General features: G+C 42.2%; 1 protein-coding gene and 1 long non-coding RNA gene across 4 annotated transcripts in view; one reads left to right on the top strand and one right to left on the bottom strand.

Moving 5' to 3' along the window:
• The first annotated feature begins 765 nt into the window (after positions 1–765).
• On the top strand, positions 766–16,585 carry LOC125484115. The gene is made up of 3 exons (XR_007262973.1): positions 766–1,385; positions 1,683–2,418; positions 16,540–16,585. It is a non-coding gene; the product is annotated as an uncharacterized LOC125484115 (long non-coding RNA).
• The window catches only part of LOC109910902 (glycine N-acyltransferase-like protein 3), a 25,769-nt gene continuing 12,654 nt past the window's right edge, over positions 8,299–21,413 (bottom strand). The window contains exons 5-7 of one of the 3 annotated variants that reach the window (XM_048601519.1): positions 16,668–16,800; positions 11,812–12,219; positions 8,299–9,548 (exon numbers count right to left, since the gene is read on the bottom strand). In XM_048601519.1, the coding sequence (XP_048457476.1) occupies positions 11,814–12,219; positions 16,668–16,800 (539 nt within the window). In that variant the 3' untranslated portion in view covers positions 8,299–9,548; positions 11,812–11,813. Of the gene's footprint in view, positions 12,220–16,667; positions 16,801–21,413 lie in introns of all 3 variants that reach the window. The other 2 variants (XM_020510160.2, XM_020510161.2) reach the window with 2 other exon arrangements.

Here is a 21,413-nt window from a genome sequence, read left to right as displayed (position 1 = left end):
CCCTCACCATTTCGTATAGTTTACACTTGATTCCCATCGTCTAAAGTTAGTGGGAGAAAAACCAACTGCCAGATTCTACAAATAAAACTGCGGCGATAGAACATGAGTGGTGCCTTTGAAAGAAAGGGGGACTAAAGCAAATACTTTTGTCGCCGGGACATAATCAATCCAGATATTAAGAAAAAAGATTGTTCCAAGACAAAAGCGGTTGGAAAATTCACACTAACTTGAACAGTGTTCATTCTTTAGTTTTTTTAAAAACATTACCGCAAACCCTGGGCCTTAAGAAGGCTGCTGCCCAGCTTGAGCGGCGGGCCTCGTTACTATTGACAACGCGGCCGCCGTGAGTCAGTGACGTGTACGCCTCCCCCCAAACACAAGGCCCTCACCTTCTCGACAGATGGTTTCTGGCTGTTTCGTGAAGTCTGCGCTTTCCCTCTCTCGTACAGAGTAGAGGGTGTCCTGGTCTTCGGATTTACGGGGGTTTTGATGCAGGAGGTAATGAGAACCGAGAACCGGTGGGGATTGTGCATCCCGTCAAGACTTCGCCGCCAACTCTTAGAGCAACGGTCAATCCACTGGTAGTGGATTAATATTACGGGGAGTCCGCAGGGCCAAAAATGGTCGTTTTTGGAGCGCGATTATTCCAATTCTGTTTTACCTTCCTCTACTGAGAAAGGCACAAGCTGATTGTAACGATGGCGAACCTATCAATATTCGTGTTAATTGATATATTTTCAAAAATGACAGCAGACTTTGGAGTGAAGTTAGGATGTTGATATCACGGATACGAGCTGAGTTAGCTGGACGGCTGCTTTGCGATGCACGGATGACGCCAACAGGGCGGTTCAATCCCCATACGGGTTGAGATTATCAAGAAGGTCCTGCCTTCTCAACCTCGCCTCAGGCGGTTTGACCTGTAAGGTAAAACAACACCAGTTGTATATTTGTAACTAGAAAGCAGCCCATTATCTGCGCCACTGCCAAGATCATTTCCACTTCCATAACATTGTTTGAAACAGCTAGTGTTGTATCTGAGATAACAAGGTGTAGAGCTGGATGAACATAGCAGGCCGAGGATCAGGAAGGCTTTCGGGCCTAGACCCTTCTTCAGAAAATCTCACCTGTTACTGCTGATTTAAACGGCCACTAACCCAATTACCCCCTTTCCTGTCCTGAGAAAATAGGGATCGTCATGTACTAGGACAGAATCAAGATCATCCGGCAGTTCTGTTATTTTCACCAGATCTCTGCTAAGGCAAAAATCCGAACCTAATTATTTTGACTTATCTAAATTGTAATATGAATCAGTATTTTAAAATCAGAAATTTGATAGATTTTCATTGCAGACACTGTTGAAAGAAAATGGAGCCAAATTGAACCAAGTAAGAAATTTTAATTTACAATTACAGGTCTGAAATCTTGATTTAATAAAACATTCAAACAAGTCTGGTATGTGACATTTTATTAAGTAATTTTAATTTAGTAATTTTAAAAACGTTTGAGTTAAAAATTACATTCTTTACTGATCACCCACTTTAATTGATCACATCCATACAAAGATGTCCTTAAATATTACTATCTGATCTCTCGGATTAATGGTTGTTGGGAATTTCATTTGTTGAAATTTCCTGATTATACATCATCTACTGAATCATCAGAAGCACTTTTTTTTTTCTCAGGAAAGAGTTGATAAACAAGAGGTAGACCAGATATGAGAACTTGCTGTTGGTTAGGGGCTGAACAGACCTAAGAATGGGAACTTGAACTTGATGGTGAATCTGTCAAGCCAATGGAAGAGAAGAACAATTTACTGTCGTTTGTACTTATGAAAGTACAGTGAGATGTTTATAAGTCGCCACAATTTGGTGCCATTTTATTTACAAAAATTATAAAAAGAAATAATTGAGACAAAGTTTATCTTTTGCTCCTGGATTTCTGAAGTGGCTATAGGACACCATTGCCAAAGCCACCCCTGAGGTTGCCAAAGCAAGGATTTCCAGACCGATTCCAATGCTGCCACTACCGAAGCCTGTGCTGAGGCCACTGCATCGCTGCCATAGCAAGGAGGGACAGACTGGACCCACTAAGTTGCCAACACAGAAACCGTCGCTCAAGCCATCGCCACTTCAGTCATTGCCCAAAACCACCACATTGCCGCCATAGTCAAAAGGAATGAACTGGAACCACCATGCCACCAGCACTATAGCCACTGCCACCAGGATTAATGGACCAGACCCACCAACAATGTTGCCTTTGATAAAGCCATGGCCACAAGGAACGGTCATCCGGATTCACCATGCTGCAGTTGCAGCAGCAGGCTCTCACTACTGCCGTCTTTCACCACATCCACAGTAAAGAAGTGAACTTTGATAAAAAAGAGAAATGAAGAAACAAAAAAAGAATACAGCCGGCCAGGTGAGTAGGAATGGGAGCGTATGGACACAGAGCCCAAACACTTCCATTCCTGCTATTGCCACCATCTTGAAAAAGAGTGTTCAATTTAATTCAGCACTCTGTCCATAAGATATTGGAGCAGAACTCAGCCATTCAGCCCATTGAGTCTGCTTCACCATTTGATAATGGCTGATCTGTTTCTCAACTCCTTTCTCCTGCCTTGATCCCCTTACTCATCAAGAAACTATCTATATCTTAAAGGCACTCAATCACTTGGCCTGCACAGCTGTCTGTGGCAACGTGTTCCACAGAGTCACCACCTTCAGGCTGATGAAATTCCTACTCATCTCGGTTCTAAAAGGCTGTCCTTTCACCCTGAGGCTACCTTTGCGGGTCATAGTCTCTCCTGCTTATGGAACATCTTCTCCACGTCCGGTCTATCCAGGCCTTGCAACACTCCTTCTCCAAATTTACTCAGGTTCCCCTCTCACCTTTCTAAACTCCATTGAGTACACATCACAAGTCCTTAACCTCATATCATATGATAAGCCCTTTATCTCCAGGGTCATTCTTGTAAACCTCCTTCAGACTCCCTGCAATACCAGCACATCTTTCTTTAGATATGGGGCACAAAACTCTCAATATTCTACATACAATTTGACCAGAGCGTGATACAGCCTCAGCCGTACATCTGTGTTCTTCTTTTCTAGTCCTCTTGAAATGAATGCCAATGTCGCATTTGCCTTCATAACCACCAGATTTTTATTTTCTTGAATTTCATTAATGGGATGAGGGCGTCGCTGGCTAGGCAGCATTTATTGCCCATCCCTAATCGTCCAGAGGGCAGGTGAGAGTTAACCACATTGCTGAGGGTCTGGAGTCACATGTAGGCCAGACCAGGTAAGGATGGCAGTTTCCTTCCCTAAAGGACATTAGTGAACCAGATGAAATTGCATGTTAACCTTAAGAGAATCCTGAACGAGGACTCCCAAGTCCCTTCGTGCTTCAGATTTCCAAAGCCTTTCCCCACTTTGAAAATAGTCTACGCCTCTGTTCTTCCTGCGAAAATGTACAACCTCACACTTTACCACATTGTACACCATCTACCAAGTTCTTTGCCCACTCAGCTAGCGTGTCTAAGTCCTTCTGCAGCCACCCCGCTTCCTCAACACTTATTTGTCCCTCCACTTATCTTTGTGTCATCTGCAAACCTAGCAACGATACCCTTGGTTCCTTTGTCCAGATCATGAATGTTTAATGTGAATAGTTGTGGTCCCAACACTGAACCAGTGGAACCTCACTAGTCACCAGCTGCCATGCTGAAAAAAAGCCCTTTATCTCTACTCTCTGCCTTATGCTAGTCAGCCAGTCCTCTATCCATACCAGTCCCTTGCCCCTAGGCCTTCTGGAAATTCAAATGGATCATGTCCACTGGCTCTCCTTTGCCTAACTTGCATGTTACTGCCTCAAGAATTCTAACAAATTTATTAGACATGACCTCCTCTTGATGAAGCCATGCTGACTCTGCCCTATTTGACCATGCACTTCCAAGTACTCTGCAATCTCATCCTTAATAATGGATTGTAAAATCTTACCAACCACCGAGATCTGGCTAACTGACCTATAGTTTCCTGTATTCTGCTTTCCTCCCTTCTTAAACAGAGGCGTTAAATTAAAGTGTTCTGGAACCCTCCCTGACTCTAGCGATTCCTGAAAGATCACCACTAATGCCACTACAATCTCCTCACTTATTTCTTTCAAAACACATAACAAAAGAATCTCCTTCAGAACCCCGAGATGTAGTTCATGTGATCTGGGTGATTTATCCACCTTCAGTCTTTTCAGCTTTCTCAGTACCATCTCCTTAGTGATGGGAACTACACTCACCTCTCTTCCCGACTGTCGAAGTTCTGGTATGTTGTTGGTGTCTTCCTCTGTGAAAACTGACGCAAAGTACCTATTCAAGTCCTCCACCACTTCTTTGTTCACCTTTACAACTTCTCAATCCTCATTTTCCAGTGGTTCAATGTCCACTCATGCCTCTCTTTCTTTGTAGATATCTAAAAAAAACTTCTCTCATATTTCATCTTTTTCCCCCTCCAACACAACTGAGACTGCAACTGCATATGTACAGGAAATGCTCCCCATTTTCTTGCAGCACAGCCGAAGATTACATCAATATGGATATACAACTTCGGTATTGTAGGGATGAAGACAATGTTGGGGTACAACAATAGAAGTTTCACTTTTCTCTGTGAATCTAAGGTCCAGGTGATGATACAGGTCAAATTGTGCTGTCAAATTAATAGCAAAATTAATATTTATACCCTTTTAATTGCAGAAGTCACTGCAACTTCTGGCGAGGGCACATGTGCAAATCACAAACTGCTGTCCAGTTGGCTCCAGAACATGCTGTTCTAAGAAACTACCCTGAAAGCATTCCCTGAAATTCTTATGTAGTTACCTTTGCCCATCTGACTTTTCTGGTCTATATGTGGATGAGCAGATGGCTTAGGATGAGTGTGGCATACCATGATAACAGTTCTCCTAATATGAGTTGCTACAAGCTAGTAAGGCAAACCTGGGCGGACTTATATTGTTAGTGATTGGACCCTGGGGAATGTTCTGACCACTGGAGGCAAGCGTGCCAAATGCCTTCTTCACTATCCTGTCTACCTGCGACTCCACTTTCAAGGAACTGAGCACCTAAACCTCTGTTTTGGCAATACTCCCCTATTAACTACCTAAATCTTGCCCTGGTTTGCTTTCTACAGTTTTCTTCAATTTGCCCACACGGCTGTGTTTTGACTTTGCTCAGAGCAATGTGGACATTTTCTCCCTTTCATGCCTTCATTAACACCCATTTGACATTTCAATCGCTCCTTCACCACAATTAACAACCTCTGCCTTTGGGTCTGGCACCCTCACCACCTGTTCCCCTCATTCTTACTCCCCCTCTGTTTACAACATAAAAAGCATTTTCCAGCATCTTCAGTTCTGAACAAGAGTTAGACCAGATTGTAGACAGTAACTGTTTCTCTCTCCACACAAGTTTCTTGATCCAGTGACTTCCTCCAAGCACACTGTTTTGACTACATTACCCATGCTGCTTGTGTAGTGAGGGCTGCAGCTCAGTGTCGGACAGAGCTTGGTCCACAGCGCCTCACAAGAGTTATAGTTGAGATGCACGCACTCATACTCCGCTGCGGTTGGTGGCCAATGTCCGGGTGTTCGAATATGAGTAGGAATACCCAAGTGGCTGTCACGTAGTGTGGATGGAAGTGGATGAGCGCCTCTGTAATTACTGAGCCAGGACGGGAGGGGCAGAGTTTATAGACTTACAGACCCCCCTCAATCAACATCCTCCCTGCACTAATGCCACCCATTCCCATAACAAACATTCTCCCTCTCCCTCCACCAACGTCCCCCTCCACCAACGTCCTACCCTCCCTCAACCAACATCATCCCTACCTCCACCAATGAACCTCTCCACTAACCTCCTCCTCTCCCACCACCGACATCCTCCCTCTCTCCACCAACAATTCTGGTCTCCTTGCTATAGCAAGGATGTTATGAAATTTGAAAGGGTTGAGAGAAAATTTATAAGGATGTTGCCAGGGTTGGAGGGTTTGAGCTATAGGGAGAGGTTGAATAGGCTGGGGCTATTTTCCCTGGAGTGTCGAAGGCTGAGAGGTGACCTTATAGAAACTTATAAAATCATATGGGGCATGGATAGTGTGAATAGCCAAGGTTTGGGGAGTCCAAAACTAGAGGGCATAGATTTAAGGTGAGAGCGGGGAAGATTTAAAAAGGACCTAAGGGGCAACCTTTGTCATGCAGAGGATGGTGCATGTATGAAATGAGTTGCCAGATGTGGTAGTGGAGGCTGTACAATTACAATATTTAAAAGGCTTTATGAATAATAAGGGGTTAGAGGGATATGGGCCAAGTGCTGGCAAATGGGACTAGATTAATTTAGGTTATCCGGTTGGCATGGATGAGTTTGACTGAAGGCTCTGTTTCTATGCTATACAGCTCTATGACTCTGTAACAGGCACCCCTTCCTCCACCAACACACCCCTCCTCCTGTATAAACTCTCCCACTCTTCTCCATCGACTCCTTCCACTAAAGGGTCTCCCCACAGTCAAATGTGGTCATTATTCTCCAGCCCCACTGCAAAGTTACAGAGATGCTGGCTGAAAATCTTCTGCCTATCACCTGTTCACACTGGGAATCTCAGTTTAGAAAGCTGGAACATCCCAGCTGTTCATACTGAGATGCTCAGTTTAGACAGCTGTGCCATCCCAGCTGTTCTTACTGAGATTCCCAGTTTAGAGAGTCACTTTCCTTCTGTGAATGTCTGTCAGTTTATAGGCATATTTGTGTGGGGATATGAGAATTGATACAGAAGGTGGTGTTGGAGCATTACATATCATGCTCCATACAGTATTCCTTGAGTGACATTGTGACACAGTATTTATCCTCCCCCCGCAGGCAACTCTAGTGATGTTGGTTGTCAGGTTCCGAGCCTTGAGGGTACAGTTTAGTTTAATGCTTATCTTGCGCTTATCTTGAATCCACAAAGTGCATGTTCATTCGAATACACTGGATACGGACATACAATGATCTGATTGATCTGTTCACAGTTGCTCAGAGTAATCCCCACCAGTCTTTCCCCCTTCTCACCTGTAGATGGTCAGGTGTCCATATTCCATCCTGTCTTGTCCTATAAACAGTAGCTAGGTTGTTGATCAGGTCTCTTTTCCTGCGAATACTTGGGGCTTGTCTAGGATTGCCTTTGTACTTCCCTGTTCCCAGTCTCAAGACTCTCCAAGTCAGGAGCAGGTACAGCTTAAGTGGGGAAAGGCATCACTTTGATAGTTAGAGATAACAAGGTGTAGAGCTGGATGAACACAGCAGGCCAAGCAGCTTCAGAGGAGCAGGAAAGCTGACGTTTCGGGTCTAGACTTCAGAAATACTTTGATAGTTAGAATTCTTTTATATCCACTATCACAGGCAACAATTTGTGATGGATGTTGTCAAACAGGATCTTACCTGTGGGTTTTAATACGTCCATTCAGTGGACCACCTTGGGTGATGACAGGACAAGCGGAGGGGGGTGGGGGGGGGTTAGGATGGGGTCCCTCACTGCTGGTTTTAGTTTGCTTTTAATCTCATATTGTAAGAGCTCTCCCTGATTTGGCTTCCTTGGACATTGATGCCTGTTTCTAATCTCTTCTGTGGGATGTGGCCTAAGCAGCCTATCTCTGTGCACCCATTTGTAGAAAATGCCCACCAATCCTCTATAACGCCTATCCTCATACAACAAACGGTGGAACTCTCATTGGATTTCCTGTGCACAGTGAGTTAGTTATTACCACCCCCAAAGTGACCGTTTTTGCCAGGTGAACCCACAGAATCCCATCCTCACATACTGCCACATTCAATGGATCAAACCGCAGATACCCTGGGCACCTGGGCTTCCCATGTGATCGCACAATACCACAGCTATATAAATAAATACACACACACCAAAAACTATACAGATATAGGAGAATATGTTGAACGCAGTCCATGTGGTCACTTGTAAATTTCTTTGAGGTAGGCGACTTGGGGGAAAAACAAACAAGTGTAGTTTCCGTGAATTTCAAGGTTTAATCTCTGAGTCTCTTTGTCATTCATAGAATCAGAATTCTTACAGCGTGGAAGCAGGCCATTCGGCCCTTCAAGGCCACACCAACCCTCCAGACAGCATCCCACCCCCGTACCCTATCCCGTAACCCTGCATTTCCCATGGCTAATCCACATAGCCTGCACATCATGTGGAAACTATGGCAATTTAGCATGGCCGATCCATCTAACCTACCCATTTCTAGACTAAGCAATCACACAACACCAAGTTATAGTTCAACAGGTTTATTTAAAATCACAAGCTTTCGAAGCACTGCTTTGTCATCAGGTGAAGTCGAGAGAAGCACACAGACACAGAATATATGTGCGAAGAGATAATGGCAAAATAATTCCAGGTCATTAAAAGTGTCAACAGATAAGTACAAATAGTGAGAGTACAATGCCAACAGGCTGAATAACAAATCTTTGCAGGTAATCAAGACTGTCAACAGATTAATACAAATGGTGTGAGTAAATTGTCAACAGCTGAATAACAAGTAAAGGGATGACCTATGAACTGATTATTAAGGCAGAGAGATAATTACAAATAATCGAAAGTAAAATGGTGCTAGAGACAAATCAATTGACTGGAATATCATGAGTATCACAGAGTCATAGAATCCCTACAGTGTGGAAGTAGGCCATTTGGCCCATCAAGTCTACAACGACCCTCCGAAGAGCATCCTACCCAGACCCTGTATCCATGCATTTCCATGTATCCATGGCTAATCCACCTAGCTTGAACATCCCTGGACACTATGGGCAAATTACCATGGCCAATCCACCTAACCTGCACTCCTTTGGACCGGAGCACCTGGAGGAAACCCACGCAGACATGGGGAGGATGTGCAAGCTCCACACAGACAGTCGCCCAAAGCTGGAATCAAACCCGGGTCCCTGGCACTGTGAAGCAGCAGTGCTAATAACTAAGCCATCGTGCTGCCCTGTTCATTTTATTGAACAGAAAATTTTAAAGATTACAATCCCAGTGAGTAGATATCGGAGTCGCATGATGAGAATCTAACAAAAGTAACAAGTAATCAAAAACTGTACAAACTAATTAAGGCAGAGAGATAATCACAAGTAATCAAGGTAATGGTGTCAAAACAGGACAGTTAGGTAGATTTTACAAACACAGAAAAGCATGGTGGAGTTACATGTAGCACAACATGACATCTTTGGACCTTGGGAGGGAACTGGAGCACCTGGAGGAATGCCATGCAAACATGGGGAGAATGTGCAAACTCCACATAGACAGTCGACAGAGGGTGGAATCGAACCCAGGTCCCTGCTACTGTGAGGCAGCAGTGCTAACCACTGAGCCACTGTGCTGCGCTGTTCATTTTACTGAACAGAAATTTTAAAGATTAAAATCCTATTAAATTTTAGAATCCAGATGCCATTATCCATCTCATTTTAAGATTCAAATCAGCGCCATCACTAAATTGATCTCATGCTTCTGTCTAGATCATAAGCAAACCTGCCAATAAAGAAACAGCTCAGTTAATAACTTGATGTGCAAGGTGCTGAAAAATACCTGTATCATCCATTCCTTGCCTTTATGTAGTTCACCTCCAATATTTTGCTTCCTTTCCATTCCTCACGTTCTCTATCCTATTTTTGGGGATAGGCTGGCGATCAACATCTACTTCAAATCTAGTGACTCTCTCTGCTACATTGATTACACTTGCTCCCACTGTGCTTGCTCCAGGGACTCTGTTCCACTCTATAATCAGTGCTTCCACTATTGCTTTCATTTTCCTCCAGGACTGCACTATTCTGGTTGACACAGCCCTTGATAATGTAAGTGCCAATTCCCTGAATTTTTACTCCCTCACTTTCCTATCTTTCACAGACCCAGAATTGGGTTCCCTTCATTCTTACCTGCTACCCCCACAAGCCTGATGGATACCATTAAATTGGGCACCAAGGTAGTGATATTGCCCTTTGTTCTTTCCCCGAACAGCCCATGCTGCAATTGTATTAGTGACGGATGACATCAGGCATAAATGCTACCTATGTTCCACTGATGAGCAGGTGGCTGAGCAAGGGGGTGCTGCCTCTTTTATGGGCCTCCTAATGGTTATTGCTGGCACCCCCTGCAAGATATCCCACTACCCTGATGGAGGCAGTAAACGTGTTGTATTTGGACATCCAGAAGACATTTGACAAGGTACCTCACGAAAGGTTAAGTCATAAGATAAGAGCCCATGGTGTTGGATGTGGTATTGTGGTGTGGATAGAGAATTGGCTAATGGACAGGAAACAGCTAGTGGGGATAAGGGGTTTTTTTTTAGGTTGGCAACCTGGAACCAGTGAGATTCCATAGGGATCTGTGCTGGGCCTGCAACTGCTTACAATATTAATGACTTGGTGAAAGAAAGCGAATGTACTCTAGCCAAATTTGCAGATGGCACAAAAATAGGTGGAAAGACAAGTTGTACAGGGCATACAGACAGTTTACAGAGAGATATCGATACGTTAAGTTAGTGGGCAAAAGATTGGCAAATAGAGTACAATGTCGAAAATGTGAAGTTATCCATTTTGGAAGACAGAACCAAAGAATAGAATATTATTTAAATGGAGAAAAGCTGTAGAAAGCTGCACACAAAGGGACTTGGGGATATTTAATAACAAAACACAGAGTTACTACAAAGGTGCAGCAGGTAATCAGGAAATGGGATGTTGGACCTTATTTCAAGGGGGTTTGGAGTATAGAGCAGGGAAATCTTATTGCAACTATACAAGTAATACAGGAATACTGAGAGCCATTTTAGTCCCCTTATTTAAGGAAAGATATAGTTTCACTGGAGGCAGCTCAGAAAGGCTCATTAGGATGATCCTTGGTATGGCAGGTTTGTCTTATGAGCAAATGTTAACCAGATTGGGATTCTACTCACTGTGCAGTTTAGAAGAATGAGAGGTGATCTTACTGAAATGGATTCTTAAGGGGCTTGACAGGATAAATACTGATTGAGGATGTTTCCCCTTATGGAAGAATCTAGTACCAGACAGCATAGTCTCAGAATAAAGGGGTACCAATTTAAGACTGAGATAAGGAGAAATTTCTTCTCTCACATGGTTGAAAGTCTTTGAAGCTCCTTGCCACAGACAGCTGTGGGGGCAGAGTCCTTGTATATATTTAAGGCTGAGATAGATTCTCAATCCATAGGGGAATCAAGGGTTACAGGGAAAAGGCAGGAAAATGAACTTGAGGAATGTTGGATCAGCCATGATCCTATTGAATGGCGGAGCAGGCTCAAGGGCCTGACCAGCCTACTCCTGTTCCTATTTCTTCTTGTCTATTGTTTCCCCTCTGCACTGCCCATTCGATTGGCTGGCAGCTTTCCAAGGCAGGACCTTCTTCCTGACGGGGAAGCAAGTCTCACCTCAAGCCAATTAAAAGACTCATTAAATGGTTGTGGAGTGAGCTGGTTTGGATGAAGTCAAGTTCACAACCTACTAAGTACTTTCAGAATGTTGGTGATGTGCCTGAAAACTGGACTCCTTCTACTTCCCAGAAAACATAGTACAGTCCTTTGAGCTATTTGATATGGTAAGCATTTATTTATTCACAGTGCAAAACTAACATCAGAAATTGTAGAGATTCCATCTGCTCATTATATTTTGCTTAAAAAACTGCACATTGTACAACCAGAAAATCATAAGCTCTCAATATTCAGAAAGTAAGGTGAGGCCACATCACAGAATACTTATGTTAGTTTTTAAACAGAAAAGGTTACCTTTATGAAGGTTGGCACCATGTCCATATAGCATGAATTTCAGGGGCTTCCTTAAAACCAAGCTTCTGAAATAATTGGTACGACCTGCTATTTTCATCTTCAATGAAGCAATATATAGGATATCCAAGGTTTTGCAGAACTTTCACCATTTTGGTCACTAGTAACTTGGCATAGCCCTTCCTGCGATGCTCTGGTAGAGTGTACAGTAATCCCATTGCGCCATACGGATAGGTCAGCAGCCAGGAAACAGGATTATCAGTTTCATCTAGAATGCAGTAGCTGGGGAAATTTGCAATAATATTTTTCACAAATTTGAGACCGGTATCATCCATTCCAAACTTCCAATTTCTGTTTACTATCTCTGCATGTGACATGTCTAGAGGACTTATTCTGGAAGCAACATAAGCCCTTCAAAAACAAAAGAAAATAAGTGGGTATAAATTTGGTCTTATCATGATTAACATGTAATTTCTTCAGAAATGAAAATGCTCAGGTTTTAGCAACCAATGTAAGCATAAAGTACCTTCAGGTCAGATGTGGTAAAAGTAAAGAATAAAGACACAAAAATGCAATCTGAGGATATATATCGCTGTCCAAGCATAACCTGAACATCTTTGTATCAATCATTCTAGTGTTTTAAGTGAGATTATTAATTTAGAACTAAATTGGAGTTAAATAATAGTTGATTTTCTGCCTAAGCCCAGTATCAGGATCTTCACAGTCAGCAGAAAGAGGAGACCTGCATCTTATCAATTTTCACGGCCTTCAGCTCGTGTCGCACGAGACAGCAGCTGTTGGATGTGAAGTAATGCACCTGAACCAGATGTTTCTGAGTCTGGCATTGCATGAAATATGTTAATCTTGTCATTTTTAACCTGATGTTTAGCTTTAATAATTTTTTTGTCTTAAATTAATGCTTTCTGGTTGTCTATTTTGAGGTATCTCACGTCAGTGGAGATGTTCTCCATTATGGTCACATTTGGAGACTATGTTGGTTTTCAATCTTAAATTCACTAAAGTGTATGTCTTTGAGGGAAAAGAGAATGCTGGGAAAATTGCATGGCTCAAAAATGGGGTAATGCCTTCTTTTTCTATCTGTTCAATTTCACAAGGCTCAAATAGATTATGCAAGTATTAAAATTTCTAATGATTCAAATAAACCAAATGAAACGTAAAAGTGAACTTGTTGAACACAAAGTCCAAAACACCAGTTCTATGTTGCTACTGTTAAGATTCCAGTGAATATTCAGAGGCATTTGCTCAACTGCTTGGTTTTCACTAATCAAACAGTGGAACTGACAAGCTGTAAAAGATATTTGTTCTTTCAAGTGATTTAAGGTATGTTCGACTGAAAGACAGAACTATTCAGTTTAAAACAAAATACATACAATTTCATGAACAAAAATTTCATTCCTGGGAGGATTACCTGAAAATTGGTTTTCAGCAGATGCATGGTATTTCATTGTTGGTGGTAGAGATTTTGTCTGCCAGTGTTATTTTCTGAGATTTTTACTCCACTTTCATTCTTTTGGAACCTTCTCAAGGCCCTATTCAGCCTAACTTTCAGGCTCCCCTTATCATTTCTCATGTTAACTATTTATTTCCTTTCTTATTTCAATTTTTGAAGCAACTCAGGATGTGTTCTAAAAGGTCCAATACAATGGGAAATTGAGTTTGCCTTCATTGGTCAGAGCATTGAGTATAGGAATTGGGACATCATGTTATGGCTGTACAAGACATTGGTGAGGCCACATTTGGAGTACTGTACACATTTCTGGTTGCCCCTCTGTGGGAAGGATGTTATTAAACTGGAAAGGGTGCAAAAAAGGATTTACAGGGATGTTACCAAGACTGCAGGGTTTGAATTATAAAGAGAGGTTGGATAGCCTGGGAATTTTTCCCCTGGAGTATAGGAGGCTGAAGGGTGACCATATAGAGGTTTATAAAATTATGAGGGGCATAGATAAGGTGAATAGCCAAGATCTTCTCCCCAGGGTAAGGGAGTCCAAAACTAGAGGGCATAGGTTTGAGGTGAGAAGTGAAAGATTTAAAAGGGTCCCGAGGGGCAACTTTTTCACACAGAATGTGGTGTGTGTGAGGAATTAACTGCCAGAAGAAGTTGTAAAAGCAAGTACAATTACAATATTTAAAAGACATTTGGACAGGTACATATATGTTTTATTGCTTTTTGTAAGCCTGAAATTGTAAGTACATGAGTATTTGAGGTATTTGAAAGTTTAAGTTGCATAAATTAGAAATGCTTTCTTTTCTCTGGTAAGTGAATTACAATAAATAGTTATTTTTACTATTACTGAAGCAATCTGATGAGAGTTGCTTTTGTCTGGGTAGCAGTTATTCAGGTAAATTGGTCAATTTTTTGGCCTTGTTGGGATTTTCAACATTTATAAATTTTACTTGTGGACAAGTTGGGAATGATTATGGGCATATTTTCCCCAGTTAAATCATAACAGAACATCATCTGTAGAGGAACCGAAGCCATAATGCAGCAAAGAAGAGAATGTCAATGTCAATGCCAGAATGTGACTCTGTCTGACTTCACTGCAGTTCTCAAATGGTTCTGGTGTTACCCTGGCATTGCTAACCTGTTGTCATGTTGTCACGGAAACGGTAAATCACATTCAGCAGTTTTGGCAATTATCCAATTTTCTTCCACAGTTTATTTTAAATAGTTTGTCTTTGTTTACATGGTGAAATGCTTTAGTGAGATTGATGAAGGTAACCTGTATTTTGTTCACAGCATTTTCTCATGCAGCTGCAGGACTGAGAAGATTGTGAAGAGTGAATCTTCTAGTTCTGAAACTAAAATTAATTTCAGGATAGAAGCATTCAGGATGTGCAGTAAAAGCTGGCCATTTCAGTTCCACATCCCACTTTGCCCATAGTCATGCAAATTAAATCCCTTCCAATTAAATTTGGTTTGTGGTGAAGCACTGCAAATTTGAGCAGCTGTGGATACAAATCCACAACCAACACTGACTGGAACTTTAATCCAGCCTTATACTGTTTGGCCACAGTATTCCAATTAGACTATTTCTAGGGAATGTCACAAATCAAGTCTTGTTTGGGATCAGTTTTATTGTTTTAATGTTACAAATTAGTATCGATTTTTCAAAGAGGTCTCCAATTGGGCATTTCTGGTGGAGAATGTGTTATTTGTATCCAGTTGCCCAATAGCATGCAGAAACCACCTAAGTGTCAGAAATCAAATTATTCAAATGATGTGATTACACTTCCAGTCCATTTTTAATCTGATTTTGACAATTCACTAAGAAGATGGGAAGTAAAAAGAGGAAGGCAGATGATGATCTGGTTGTTAAGTGTTCAGTGCAATACTGTCTGTCTACTAAAGAGAAAGCAGGGCCTTCATAATTGCAATAGCGTCAGCACAGAAGATCTATTCAAGCTATACAGTCATAGAATTATACAGTATGGAAACAGACCCTTCAGTCCGAATCATCCATGCCAACCAGATATCCTAAATTAACCCAGTTCCAATTGTCAGCATTTGGCCCATATCACTCTAAACCCTTTCTATTCATGTACCCATCCAGATGCCTTTTAAGCCTTGTAATTGTACCAGCCTTCACCAACTCCCCTGGCAGCTCGTGTCATACACGCACTATCCTCTGCGTGAAAAAGTTGCCCCTCAGGTCCCTTTTAAATCTTTTCCCTCTCACCTTAAACCTACGTCCTCTAGTTTTGGACTCCCTTACCTTGGGAAAAAGAACTTGGCAATTCACCCTATCCATACTCATTATGATTTTATAAATATCGATAAGGTCTCCCCTCAGCCTCTGACTCTCCAGGAAAAGAAGCCCCAGCCTATTCAGTCTCTCCATGTAGCTCAAACTCTCCAATCTCAGCAACTTCCTTGTAAATCTTTACTGAACCTTTTCAAGTTTAACAACACCTTTACTATAGCAAGAAGACCAGAATTGAACACAGTATTCTAAAAGTGGCCTCACCAATGTCCTGTACAGCCGCAACATGACATCCCAACTCCCACACTCAACACACTGACGAAAGAAGGCAAACGTGCCAAACACCTGTGACTCCACTTTCAAGGAACTATTAACCTGCACTCCTAAGTCTCTTTGTTCGGCAACACTCCCCAGGGCCCTACCATTAACTGTACAAGTCCAGCCTAAATTTATCTAACCAAAATGTAACACCTCAAACTTACCTAAATTAAACTCCACCTGTCACTCCTCGGCCCATTGGCTCATCTACTCAAGGTACCGATGTACTCTGAGATAACATCTTCACTGTCCACTACACCACTAATTTTGGTGTCATCTGCAAACTTATTATAGTTGATAGTGTTTTACAAGATCCTATTGGCAAGTGACATGGTTACTGTGATACCACTACATTATATTACGATCCCCTTGCTTTATTTGGAAGGGAAATAGATCAACCGTGAATCACTGCTTGAGAATAAAAACCTACACGAGGAATAAAACATAGGTACTCAGTAGGAAACAGTAAAAGAGGAGAGAAACAAACCGTTGATAAGCATATCTCTCTAACATTTCTCTTTTGTTTCCTCCCCCACACCACAACCACTCCATCAAAAATAATGGGCTAGTGATCACCTACTAGTTGTGTCCCAATGATATTCTTTACCTAGCTGTCAGTAAGTGAGTACATGAATGTAAAATGATACTTAGTCATTTTGATTAATTTCTTTCTCCTTTCATCCCACAGGTCATGGCTTTAGAACATCACCGTACTTGGAAAGAAGTAGCATCCCATTATGCTGGTACAGAAAACTGCAGCATTTGTGAGAACAACACTGCTGTAATTTTTATGTGCTATAGAAAGTTTGAGCCTACTGTTCTGAGGTGATATCAAGGAGGTCCTTCGGATCTTGTAGTACCATTGTGTAGGAACTGGATGTGAAGCTTATTGTAGATTTTTTGCAAGCTGCAACAGCCTTCATTAGTTCAAGGAAATTCCTGTCAATCCCTTAAGAGAAACAGAAAAAGGAAACTTGAGTAATTGCTCTTCAGACTGTACAACAGCACAATACATAAGCAGATGCATAAGTTGGTAGAGATTTGAAAGGTGCTGTCAAAGGAACCTTGGTGAATTACAGCACTGTATCTTGTTGATGGTACACACTACCACCACTGTGCATTTGTAGTGAAGGAAGTTGAGGTTCTAGTCAAACAGACTATTTAGTTTTAGATGGTGTTAAGCTTCTTGAGTTTTGTTGGATCAGTACCCATTGAGGAAAGTCGGGGGGGCGGGGGTACAGTCATTTCTCTGTATCTGTGAGGGCTCCATTCCAAAGAACCTCCACGAATGATGAAATCTGTGACTCTGGAGCTCATTAAAAATAAGTTAAATTTCGCAGATATGTCAGTTTTGTCTGCAGATGTTGATTTTTGTTGTTACTTACTTTTTGGCAAATTCGCGATATGTGATTTTGCAGATGCAGAGGATTTACTGTATTTCACCACATTCCTGGCTTGTGCCTTGCAGATTTTGCATGAGCATTGGGAAGACAGGACGACATTTACTTGCCACAGAATTTCTAGCTTCTGACCTGCTCTATTATTTATATGGCTGGTCCAATTCAGTTTATGGTCAATGGTAACCACTGGGATGTTGGTAGTGGGGCATTCAGCATTAGTAACACCATTGAACAGTCAAGCAATGATGGTTAGATTGTCTCTTATTGGAAGTGATCATTGCCTGGTACTTGTGTGATGCGAACGTTACTTTACACTTGTTATTCCAAGCCTGGACATTGTCCAGCTCTAGCTGCATTTGGACACAGACTACTTCGGTAACCAAGGAGACACAAATGGTACATATGGTAGATGCCAGTGTTTAGTTGTACTGGGGCAGCTTGGCTAGGGACTTGGCTAATTCTGGAGCACAAGTTTTCAGTACTATTGCTGAAAGTTGTCAGGGCCCAAAGACAATGTAGTGTTTTGTGTTTTCTGCCATTTCCTGACATCATGTGAAGTGAACTGAATTGAATTGAATTGGTTCAAGACTGGCATTGGTGATGTTAGGGGCAACGAGAGGGGGCTGAGATGGATGTAAATTCTTTAGCCTTGTCTTTGCACCAATGTACTTGGTTGTTTCTTCATTGAAGGCAAGGATATTTGTGGAGCCTCCTCCTCCAATGAGTTGTTTAATTGTCCACCATCTTTTACAACTAAATCTGGGCAGGACAGCAGACTTTACATCTGATCTGCTGTTTATGGAATTGCTTAGTCCTGTCTGTTGCTTTGCACGGTTTGGCATGCAAGTTGTCCTCTGTTGTAGCTTTACCAGGTTGGCAACTAATTTTAGGAATGTCTGGTGCTCTTTATATGCTCCCTACACTCTTCATGGAACCAGGATTGATCTTCTGCTTGGTGGTAATGATAGTAAGGGTGAGGGGGGCAAGATAGACCAGGCCAGTTGGTTAGAGGATTGTGTTGGAGTACAATTCTGCTGTTGATGGCCCACAGCACCTCATAGATGCCTGAGTCTGGAGTTGCTGAATCTGTTCAAAGTCTGTCCCATTTAGCATGGTAGTAATGTCATATAACATGTTGGAGCTTATTCGCAACCTCATAAGAGAATTTTGTCTTCATAAAGATTGGGCATAGGGTATTCCTACTGATTCTGTTTTGGAACAGCTGCATCTGTGGCATGCAAACTGGTGAGTGCAAGGTTAAATATGTTGGTTCCCTCACAATGTCCTTTAGGGCTTGAATAGGAGTGGTACTACTGAGCTACTCTTGGTGATGGACATAGAACGTACTCTGGGTGGGAGAATTCAATGTCCTTGCCACCCTCAGTGCTTGCTCCAAGTAGTATTCAACATCGAGGAGTACTGACATCAGCAGGCAGTTTCATGGCCCACGTGTGACTTTATACCCGTGCAATTTCATGAGATCCCGTATCACTGTTGTGGACTCCCAGGCAACGTTGTTCCATCTGTAATCAATTATGTCAACACCTCTGTTGGCTCTGTTCTGCTGGCAGGTTAGGAGATACCCAGGGATGGTGAGTGTGGGCTGGGGACTTACACAATGTCAGGCCATTCTTTGACTAGTTTGTGGGACAAATCTCCAAATTGTCCCAGCTGTTGTTCAGGAGGACTTTGCAGGGTAGACAGAACTGTTGTTTCTGTGCCTTGGTCAACACCAGTTGGCCCGGCCAATTTCACTGTAGTGATTAGATATAACTAAGTGATGTGCCTGGCCATTTCAGAGAGCAACTGAGAGTCAACTATATTGCTGTACATCTGCAGCCACATATAAAGACTGATCTGGTGATTTCAGACAGCAGATTTCCTTCCCTAAATGACATTAACAAACCTGACGGGTTTTTATGACTATTGACTATAGTTACATGGGTGCTATTAGGCTAGGTTTTTAAATCCAGGTTTTACTGAATTCTAATTTCACCATCGCCATGACATTAGAACATTAACTTTATTAGCCAATCCACAGTACCACTTCAGCCACTGCCATCAGTCCAGTAAGTGTGTCAGTGCTGTCTCCAGGTAGCAACCTAAACCGGAAAGCTTCATCAACTTTTTTCCCCCTCCAATTTTCACTCTACACTTGATTTCACATGCTCCAACTTCAATCTTCCCTTTCTTCTTTTCTGGGAATGGACTGTCATCAAATAATCACCATAAGCTCACTAACCCCTTCAACTACATCACCAATGCTTCCACAAATCCTTATTCCTGACAGATTTCATTCTACCAGTTTCTCTGCTGCATCTGTTCTGTGCTTGCATACCAGCATTTTTGATGTAGCTTCCTTTGCCCTACATCTAAGGGCCCCACTCAAAACGTGCTCGACAGGGTCATCAAACACGTGCTTCACATTTTCCACATCTCGTTGAAAGTGGCCATGCAAGTAGATAGGGTGGTAAAAAAAAAGACGTGTGGCACGCTTGCCCGTATGGGTCAGGCACTTGAGTACAAGAGTCAGGATGTTATGTTATGTTCGGTTAGGCTACACTTACAGCATTGCATTCAATTCTGGTCACCATATTACAGGAAGGATGTGGTGGCTTTGGAGAGTGTACAGAAGTAGTTTACCAGGATGTTGCCTGGATTAGAAGGTATGAGCTATTAGGAGAGAAGAGAAAACACCTGTTTTCCTACCGAGTGGCAGAGGCTGAGGGGAGACTTGATAGAAGCCTATAAAATTATGAGAGCCATAGATAGGGTTGATGGTCAGAATCTTTCTCCTAGAGTTGAAATGTCTAATTCTAAGGGCATGCATTTACGGCGACAGCGGGTAAGTTCAAAGGAGATGTAAGGGGCAAGTTTTTTTTTATACAGGAGTGTGTTAGGAGTCTGGAACGCACTGTCAGGGATGGTAGTTGAGACAAATACAATAAGGGCATTTAGGGGACTTTTAGATAAGCATATGAATAAGTAAGGAACAGAGCGGTATGGACCAAGGGCAGGCAGAAGGGATTAGTTTCATTTGGTGTCATGTTCGGGGCAACATTGTGGGCCGAAGGTCCCATTCCTGTGCTGTACATTCCCATGTTCTATTTTTGTTCTCAGCCTTTCCTCTTCCTCCCAGAACCACAATAGGGTTCCCTTTGTTCCACCCACAAGCCTCCATAGTGAATGGATCATCTTCACCTATTTCTGCCACCGCCAGCAGGATGCTCTCCCTAAATTTCGAGAGGCAATGGCCTAGTGGTATTAAATCGCTGAACTGTTAATCCAGAGACCCACAAAATGTTCTGGGAACCTGGATTCAAATCCCACCAAGGCAGATGGTGGAATTTGAATTCAGTAGAATATCTGGAATTAAGAATCTAATGATGACCATGAATCCATTGTTGATTGTTGGAAAAACCCATCTGGTTCACAAATCTCCTTTAGGGAAGGAAACTGCCATGCTTACCTGTTCTGGCCTACATGTGACTCCTGACCCATAGCAATGTAGTTGACTCTGAACTGCCCTCTGGGTGATTAGGGATGGCAATAAATGCTGCCTAGCCACTGACACTCTTATCCCATTAATGAATAATAGAAACGAAGCTTTTCCTTTTCAGCATTGTGAAGCACTCCTCAATCGTTTCAAACACTCCCTCACCTCCTTATGCAAGTGCAGGAAATGCAAGACTTTCCCTTTAACTTCCTCTCTTTTCACTGTCAAAGGCCCCAACACTTCTTTCAGGTGAAATAGTGATGTACTGTCCTTCCTTCAATTTAATACGGCAGGTTCACATTACGTTCTGGTCCACATTGATGGCACCAAACAGACAGACACGACTTAAAACATTAACTGTTTCTCTCTCCACAGATAATGCCAGATCTGCTGAGTTTCTCCTGCATTTTCTGTTGTTTGTTTCAGATTTCCGCATCCGCAGTATTTCGTCTTTAGTACGGAAGTCCTGATGCATAACCCTGTTTCCAGTTGCCTGTCATTTCAATTCTTTACCTTATTTCTGTTTTGACCTCTGTTATTGACCGATTGCAATGTTCTAAGGAAGTTCAACAAAAGATAGAGAGGTAGCATCTCATCTTTTGATCAGACATTTCACAGCCTTTTGTACTCAACATTACAGTCTAAAAATTGTTGAACTCAAACACT

The sequence above is a fragment of the Rhincodon typus genome, chromosome 9, assembly GCF_021869965.1.
Source record: "Rhincodon typus isolate 14 chromosome 9, sRhiTyp1.1, whole genome shotgun sequence".
Classification (NCBI taxonomy): domain Eukaryota; kingdom Metazoa; phylum Chordata; class Chondrichthyes; order Orectolobiformes; family Rhincodontidae; genus Rhincodon; species Rhincodon typus.
This window is presented reverse-complemented; position numbering and strand designations above follow the sequence as displayed.